The sequence below is a fragment of the Podarcis filfolensis genome (assembly GCF_964270895.1).
Source record: "Podarcis filfolensis genome assembly, chromosome: 7".
In the NCBI taxonomy this organism is placed as follows: domain Eukaryota; kingdom Metazoa; phylum Chordata; class Lepidosauria; order Squamata; family Lacertidae; genus Podarcis; species Podarcis filfolensis.
Window position 1 is genome coordinate 45,879,099 of NC_139603.1, and position 9,132 is coordinate 45,888,230.

The window sequence follows — 9,132 nt, forward strand, 5'->3', positions numbered from 1 at the left end:
TGGTAATAGAATACAGGTGATGTACATAACACATATGTACTAAAGAAATATATGTGTATTTTATTGCATAGTTCAGAAATTGTAGAAAGTGCTTTTCTATTATACAACCTAGAAAGTTAACCTCTCACAGCAAGTGAAGCTGAAAAAAGTATCCTGGGGGCGGGGAGAGAGTATTTCATTGGATACAGTGCATACTTCAAACTCCATAAGAAAACCATGATAATTTATCACAAAATATCTTTAGTATTTTCTAATATTTAGAAAGTCAAAATATGGTTCTTCTAAGGGCACTACTGCAAATTGGACCTTAAGGCAAGTAAACACTGTTACAAGTCACCTAGACAGCCATTTCCATTTTAATAGCTGGATGAGGATCATAACCTTCTAGTTCAAAGTCATCCGCATTGAAGTCATTGATGTTTTCAACATTGCGAAGAATTTTCAGTTTTGGAAAAGGTCTTGGTTGCCTCTGAAGCTGAAATTTTAAAGTAGAGTTGGTTATTTCAGAGGGATGGCATTCATATAAAATAGACTAATTATGCAAGGGGTATTCACTTTAGCAACAAATTTCATGTTAATACTTGTATAATTAAACATTATACTTGATTAGGAATATCAACTGCACACATAATGGCCAGTAGTTGCTCTGCTGCTGCTATATCTACCCACAAATGCTCCAATATAAGCCCAATTAGTCAATGCTGGAGAACAGCTGATGTTAAAGTGACATTTTGGCCAGATTGTGCCTGTTTTGTCTCCAGCACTTGCAGAAATGTGAACAGTCCAGTAAACTGCACAGCCTTTCACCTTTTAGTAAGCTGTGTTCAACCCACTCAAAGCCCATGGAGATCACATCCATAATGTATTGGTCATGTTCAGCAGTTCTTATATTATTAAGCAAATGACAAGCACTATGAGTAATGCATTCCATCATTCCTTTAACTCCAAGATTGAACTAATTCAATATATATATAGCTATGGAAGGAAATACAGTGTGAGTAGTAAGGCTGGCTATTTGCCAAACTATTTACCTGGATTTTCAAAGGTTCGATATGATTCAGGTAAATATGAGCGTCTCCTAGTGTATGTATAAACTCGCCAGGCTATATAAAAAAGAAACACAGCCTTAATATTAGAAACAGAATGAACAAGAATATACAGGGTGGCCCAGAAGTAGGTATACTGCTTTAAAATCCACATTCTTTGTTCTTGACTCAAGTTCTCATCATTCACAATATCAGTAAAGGAAAAAAATAATTATTAATTAATTGTATACCTACTTTTGGGCCACCCTGTACATGCTGATATATTTCTTAAGCAAGATTGCTCTAACCAGATTCCTCAACAAGCCATTTAATACACACAAAATCAGATGTTATATTCCTTATTCTGAACTGGTTTGAATGCAAGTTAATACATTACAATAAATGTGTACAATAACCTTGGTCTGCTATCACAAGCACATGAAGGAGAAATGTTTGCATACTCTAGATAAAATCTGTGGTTCATAATTTTCTAGTGGATATCTGCCTCATTAGAGTAGCAGCTATAAATTGTTAACATTAATGACTTTCTGTGGGATAAATTGTTCTACTGGCTCAAGAAGCAGCCACCCACATATGGTGCAATCCTGTATGCTGTGTTTACAGAGACTAAGGTGCTTAATGGTTCCTACAAGTCCATATGACAACATCCCTTCTCTGCATAACTCTTTTGCTTAATCCACTGGGGCCAACTAACAGAAATCCTACATCTGAGCAGCACTCTCCCAGCAAGATGGAGCAGAACCCCACAGGTTTTTCCCACTTGAAGCAATAACAGGTTGCACTAGAGGACCTGAACAAAAGCCAGCACAGCATGCCAAGAAGATACAGGCAGGCTAGTCTGGCACTGATGTGACCCGCTTTACACAGAAGTAGTTTTTGGAGAATTTTCAGAACCTGGGAGTTGCTCTGCACCCTGTGCTGTATAATCACAAAGAGCAGAATTACAGCCATGGAAAATTCAAGTGCTTCTCACAAGGGGCAGAGGAAATGGAGTTTGAACATCTGTACCTTGATCCATTATAGTGATGAGATGTTTAGCTTTGCTACAAACATTTCCCAAGTTCCTCATAACTAGCTTTTATAAACAGAAATATTAGAGCAGCCGCTGTATTAACTTTCAGGACATTTTGGCAACATCACAACAGTCTTTCGATTCTCAAGTTATGGCAGCCAGATACAAACAAGCACACTGGACTATAAAATGCTTGACCTGATAGAACCACTGACAGAATTCTTTTTCTACAAATTACACCAACAAGCTACTTTTGACTCTTCAATAGTTAAAGTAAGAGGCCATCCAAATAATGAAGGCTGAGATCCTACACACACTTAACAGGGAGTCCAGTGACACTGAACTTAATAGGGCATACTTCTGAGAAGTGTACACAATTGCACTGTCAAAGAAATATGAAACTTGTTCTGATGTTCAACGCCATGTACACATTTTCAGGTTTTCAATTTATATACCCTCCATTTTAGAAAGTCTTCATATACTACTACATTCTTTCTAGTTTATTTATTTTTTATTTTGAAAATGGAAATAGATAAAAGCATTAAAAATACCTTCAAGCCTGTAACATGGGCAACCATTGAAGTGAGCAATGAGTAACTGGCAATGTTGAAAGGTACTCCTAATCCCATATCTCCAGAACGCTGATACAGCTGACAAGAGAGTTCACCATTTAAAACATAGAACTGGCATAGAGCATGACATGGAGGCAAGGCCATTGAGGATATATCTGAGAAGCAAACAACACGGCAAAAATTACAATATGTCCAATGGCAAAATTCCACCCACAGTATGAACTTATTGGCTTTGTTTTGTAAACTAGCAATTACCATTTCCCAACATAGCAACAGTGTGTCATTGTTAGAAAATGACAAAAACAGAAAAAGAATGTTAAAACAAAATTCTAAAGAACTGGCCAGTTCTTAATACATTTGTGTAGAGTATTGTAGTGGCAGCTTGAGAACAATCCCTTTTCCCAGGTGAACACAGTAGTTTGTTGATTATTTTATAAAGAAAAGCTGAGTGTATTTTTTACATTTAAAAATACATTTAAAATATATTTTACTTTGATCATAACCACAAGGCATACAAAAGCCAACAAGAAGTCAGTTTACAAACAACATATGCAAGCTATTCCACTGTTTTTGAGAAAAGGATTATCATGCACAACTACAAGGTGCAATGACATTACATAATTAATTCCATAACCATACCTTTAGGATTCCATGCACACATGATTATTCTTCTGTTATCTGGATTGTTTCTGATTGTATCAATTACTTGCTGCAGCTGATCTACTCCTTGCCCTGTGTAATCTGAAAATACGGAAGGAAAAGTGTGACAATGTGACAACTGATAAATTTTTAATTATCTGTGAAACCGTCAATTGTCAGGCTCATTCTTAGGAGGCAATTCATATAATTTATTTTCATACTACCCCCCTAAAATTTACAAAACTACTTAATAGTGAGATAGTTTCCCTCTACTAAGAAACACAAAGGATCTGAATGCACAGCAAGGTTGAATCCATCAGTGCTTTTTCTGGTACTACTGCTTCTTCCTTGCTCATGAAGCACAGAACCTGCAGTAATACTGCCCCTTCAGTCTATGACTTCACACTACTTTTATGATAACTTTTTGCTTATTGTGTTCCCTCAGTGCAGATTTCCATATGAACTTATGTGTGCTATTTACTATTATTGATGGTAGTGGCTTGAATGATGAAGAACTATTTTTGACACCCTTTTACCCCCACCACATCTTTAACATAAGATAGGTGGGAGTCTGTGAGAAGGAAGTGATTGTGATAGTAGCTATATGCATGCCCTATGCAGCCATGTCTAGAACCTTTCTGCTAAGGTACTAAATACTTTTGTGTACTTTTTATTTACCCAAGAATCTCCACAATAATATGTGAAACGGGCAAATGAACAGAAAGGCATCTTTTAGGAACATTAATTCTTATCCAGAGCAGCTGTACTGGGGGGGGGGTGTACCGTAGAGGGGGAAATGTATTCTATTTAAGGCATGAATGCACTATTTTACCATAATCTATTCAGTACCTAGAATACTGGATTTTCAATTAAGCAGTTAATCCTGTCTTCAGTACAGAGGATACCTAAATACAGGAAACCAATGGAATGTGTCATTACCTGTATGCATATCTTTGTATTCAGCTCCAAAATGTCTCCACTGGAAGCCATAAACTGGGCCCAAGTCTCCTTCCTCCCTAGAAAAGAATCCCTGTTTGTCTAAGAATTCACGAGAACCATTGGCATCCCAGATCTTAACACCTTTAGCAGAAAGTTCTTTTGCATTTGTAGAACCCTGTGTGGGGTAAAAAAAAGAAATATTTATTAATGTTAATTAAGAACATAATTTTAAGATCCTTCCAGAATTCCTTAGAATTATTAGCTGAGCTTCCTGCATTGCAGAAGGTTGGATTAGATGACCCTTGGGAGCTGTTCCAATTCTGCAATTCTGTGAGCATTTATGTTAAAAAGGCAGTACTGTACAGAAATGTGTGTGGGATAGTACATTCTGCAGTTTTTTAACACTACAGGAAGATAGCAAGGGTGATATAGAAGACTTGAACACAAACAAAAAGGACCACCATACCTTGTCAAACCTAGTACACAGTAAAAATTTAAATCAACTAGTTCTGAGCTAAAAGTAATACATAGAATATTGCTGCATACTAGTACATACCAATTATATACCATACCTTGATAAACCAAAGTAGTTCTTCAAGTACTCCCTTCCAGAAAACCCTTTTAGTTGTTAGCAATGGAAAATTATCTGAAAATAAATTTTAAGAAAGTTAGAGCAGATAAGAGAACATCTGTAATTCATCAGTACAGTGGTACCTGGGGTTAAGTACTTAATTCGTTCCGGAGGTCCGTTCTTAACCTGAAACTGTTCTTAGCCCGAAGCACCACTTTAGCTAATGGGGCCTTCCACTGCTGCCGTGCCGCCGCCACACGATTTCTATTCTCATCCTGAAGCAAAGTTCTTAACCCGAGGTACTATTTCTGGGTTAGCGGAGTCTGCAACCTGAAGCGTCTGTAACCTGAGGTACCAGTGTATATATTAAATATGATCAGAGCAATTCTATTTGTAGGAAGGGGCAGAGAAAAGAAGTAGACCATGGTAGACCAACTGTTACATCTAAAGCCCAATTGTTTTGTGGCAAGGGAAGGTGGATTATGGTTTTATTTGTTCCCCATTAACTTATCTTCTGGCCAATGGACTCCAGTGGGAGAATTTACTATGTCATATCCAGGTCTATTACGGTGGCAAGATCAGAGCAGCAAAATCCGGTGGATTCACAGCCTATCCTGTTTCTGGCTTCACTGCCAGCAGACAGGGAAGTCTACCGAATCATATGCACCTGTTAAAACACCCTTTCAGGAAGCATCAGATTGCCAAAGTGACCTCCCAGGGGCGCAAGTGTTGTATAGAGATCCAGGGCTGTCCAGAAAAGAGCCCCCTCTCGACCTCACTGATGTGGTCCAAAGGAAAGCAGAGCAATACATTTGGCACCAGCTTGGCTGCAGGAGTTGCCAGAAAGGAGGCATACAAGGTGCCATCCAGCCATCTTAGGGACTCCACTCCAGATTTGTGTAGGCCTTAGCCTTTTCTTCTCCCCAAGATATCCCGCAAGGCAGCAGAGGTTTAGGACCAGAGCTTTCCTTCTCCTAGATGGGCCAACTTCCCAGCTTGACCCTCCTTCCTCTACAGCACCCTGGATCAAAAGAAGCAGTCCTGGGTTTGGATTGCTCCAGACTGTCGATGACAGGGGTGCCAACTTAAATAAAATATGGGGGGTGGAGGGTTGCAGGTCAGCTCACATGGCGTGGTGCACGCACACTATTTGAATGGCAATGCCCATCAACTTTGGGGTCTCAAATATTTTAGGAGGGGGGGAGCCGAAGACCCTCTCGGCCCCAAGATGAGAGAAATGGTACGATTCTGACATTTAACTTTTGGCTTGTGCCAATAATCCTGGAATCGGGGAGTCGGGAGCTGGGAGGGAAATAATCGCGCGCACATAAACAAACACACTCTGCTGTTAATAATCCGGTTTTTGGCGGGGAAACGCTGCGTCCTTCCTCCGCTGCTGCTGCTGCTGCTGGGAGGAAGTGAAAACAGGGCGGCGTCCATTCCTTCCTTCCTCAAACAGGGAAAGAAACCCCACGAACGAACATTTTTAAAAAGCTTAGGGCTTTATTTTTATGGTGTCGTCAGTCCCACTACGCTTGCGGATTGCTAGGTATCGAAGAGCGTCTCCACAGGACCGAGAGGCGCCAGTATCCCCTCAAAGGAAGGAGCAGCGTCTCCTCGTTTCCTTCTGCTGAGGGGGAAAGAAAAGAGCCGGCGCCGAGTGAGGAGAGGCTCACCTCGGAGGCTGTAGCGCGCCTGCAGCCCGAAGACGGAGAGGGTGCCGGTGCCCGTGCGGTCCTCCTTCCTGTGCCCGAAGCGCAGGATCTGCTCCACTTGCCTCAGGTACTGGAGCTCCCCGTGAGGCGCCGCCGCGCCGGAGGACTCCTCGCGAGGGCCTTCGGTCTCGGTCACCACAGCGGGCATAGCGAAGAGACGACGAGGAAGCGGGCGGGAAAACCCAGCGCGACGACAAGGGCCTCCCGCTTCTGAAGAGGCGCAACTTCGGAATCGGCGCGCTCACCCACCCATTTCCCCTCCGAGCCAATAAGAGTGATGTGGAGGCGGGCACCGCTGCAGATCCCGCTTTGCTATTGGCTTTCACGTTTCTTATATCCTCCGCGGCTCTAGTTGATGGGAGATGCGTTTCCCTCTTGCCGCCCGCGCAGTCGGTCGGTGTTTTGGAATACGCGGCCGCCGTCCTGCAATTAGGCAGGACAAATGGGAGCTGCAACAAGATTTTGCAGCATTCTGGGTACTCCAGTTCCATTTCCCCACGCCAACAGTCAACCAGCTTGCCATACAAGATGTGCCGGCGGAAATCCCGTCTACACAACTATTAAAGTTGCAGTACCCTTTTGCGGGGGCGGGGGTTACCCTACAACGAGCATGCTCAGTCCTTATTAGGCTGGATTTTGGGGTCCTCTCCTTTGGAGTGCTGTGAGGGGTCCATAGCTGTCAACGTTTTCCTTTTTTTAAGAGAAATTCCCTTACTCCGAATAGGATTCCTCGCAAGAAAAGGGAAAAGTTGACAGCTATGGAGGGGGTCTCTTAATAACTTAACACCTTTAGTAAACTACAATTTTAGGGATTATTTGGTGGAAGCCATGACTGTTAAAGTGGTATAAGTATGGTTTGCATGTGTAGTGTGGATATAACTGGTTTTTCTCTTCCACACTTTATAAATTCAAGCTTATATAAACGATGGTGATTCTTAATCAGTTTTTGAAATTGGAAATATTCTGATAGCAGGGAACATACCTTTAGATTACATTGGATAACAGTATGGAGTACAGCTGGTTTCCCATGTTACATTCTTAAAACGCAAGCACAAAATTGACTGCACCTGCATTCTTATAATGTATGAACGGTCAGATAAGATGCACTGCTGAGTAAAATTCAAAATCTTGTTCCAGCAATATCCAAATATTTGAATATCACAAAGAATACAATATTAATTTTGCATAAAGTTACTTGTTCTTCGTTTAATAGGAAATTGGCTGGATTTGGCCATGAAAACAAAATAGAGAAAAAGAGAAAACAAAATAGAGAAAAATCCCTCTTAGAACAATATGTTTATTAGACCAGCCTAATAAAGAGTTTTGGAGAAGTCAAAAGCTGCACAGTTAATTTGTGGCGTTTTGATTGTCCTCATAAGATATAACTTGGTCCCACAATGAGTGAATTGATTCTAGTTATAAAATTATTCAAACTACAAATAAGAGGTTGATGCATTTTTTATTTATTTGGGAAGTAAGAATATAAAGAATAAGAATTTTTTAAATGAATGAAAAACATGAATATTCATACACTATTGAAGATGGCTTGTATGTGCACTTCAGGTTTGCTCTTTGCGATTTCACCCTCTACACAGTGAACCCTGTCAAGCAGAGAAGGACCACAGCCTATTCTTTCATTGCCATTACAATGTAAAGACTTGATACCATGCTTTGGATACTGGCCATTATGGTATACTGTAATGGCAGGTTCCTTAACCAGAGCACACATGCAAAACTGATTTAAATCATTAATAAGTGGAACTACATATTCAGGACTTTAGTATACTTTGAAAATACCTTTTCCAACATCTACATTACTGGAAAGAATACAACTGAAATCTATGCATGTAGTTCTTACCCCCTCTCTTTGGACACATAATCCAAATGCTAAGGAGAAACATTTTCAGTATTCACCAGCTATATCTCTTTAGATGTGCTCTCAACAACTGAATGCAGAGAGAAATCATAAGAGTTACGTTCATACTGATATTCAACACATTTATTAAACATTTTATCATCTGCAGGTTTTTTCTGTATGATGACTTTTGGTGTACTTTGCTAAAGGAGAATATGCTGGATTCAAAGTAGGAATCACTGCTCACTTCTTCCTCTCTAGGGAGATAAAAAAGAAAAACAAATAGTATTAATTAACTATGAATAAAGTTTCATAACAAACCTAAAAAAAAAATCATTAAATGTTTTTAATAACAAACAACAACAACAACAACAATTTATTTATACCCCGCCTATCTGGCTGGGTTTCCCCAGCCACTCCAGGTGGCTCCCAATAGAATATTCAAAACACAATAAAACATCAAACATTGAAAACTTCCCAAAGTTGTAAGGATATAATGTATGCCACTGCACCAATGCATCTCTTCACTCCTCAGCAGCAGTGCAGGACTTTTACATTAGTTAGGAAAACATCAGGCCTTTGGACTTAGAAAATCTAACAACCTTTGGTTTTGTCACCATCTTCCTGAGATTCAGGCTTGAGAATGAGCTATTTATTTTTATTTATTATGCCATACCATCCTGTAATGGAGTCTACTCACACAGGCAAGATCCACTAGTCCCATGCTGCTAAACTCATTTTGTCTGCCCTCCCTCTCTCTCTCTCTCTCTCTCTCACACACAC

General features: G+C 40.2%; 1 protein-coding gene across 1 annotated transcript; it reads right to left on the reverse strand.

The window, feature by feature from the left end:
• Positions 1 to 33: 33 nt before the first annotated feature.
• On the reverse strand, positions 34 to 6,763 carry TYMS (thymidylate synthetase). The gene is made up of 7 exons (XM_083622673.1): positions 6,456 to 6,763; positions 4,781 to 4,854; positions 4,209 to 4,383; positions 3,270 to 3,371; positions 2,610 to 2,785; positions 1,032 to 1,103; positions 34 to 475 (listed from the first exon to the last, which is right to left on the reverse strand). Exons 1-7 carry the CDS (start codon positions 6,640 to 6,642, stop codon positions 338 to 340), a joined length of 924 nt encoding a protein of 307 aa, XP_083478799.1. The 5' UTR covers positions 6,643 to 6,763; the 3' UTR covers positions 34 to 337.
• Positions 6,764 to 9,132: the final 2,369 nt, after the last annotated feature.

What these genes read in the sequence shown, in the direction of transcription:
- TYMS (XM_083622673.1), bottom strand. Translation starts at nt 6,642, where the DNA reads ATGCCCGCTGTGGTGACCGAGACCGAAGGCCCTCGCGAGGAGTCCTCC. An exon ending in GTGTGCATGGAATCCTAAAG is followed by an intron (nt 2,786 to 3,269) that starts GTATGGTTATGG and finishes TTTGCTTCTCAG; the next exon opens with ATATATCCTCAATGGCCTTG. An exon ending in TCGAACCTTTGAAAATCCAG is followed by an intron (nt 476 to 1,031) that starts GTAAATAGTTTG and finishes TTAAAATTTCAG; the next exon opens with CTTCAGAGGCAACCAAGACC.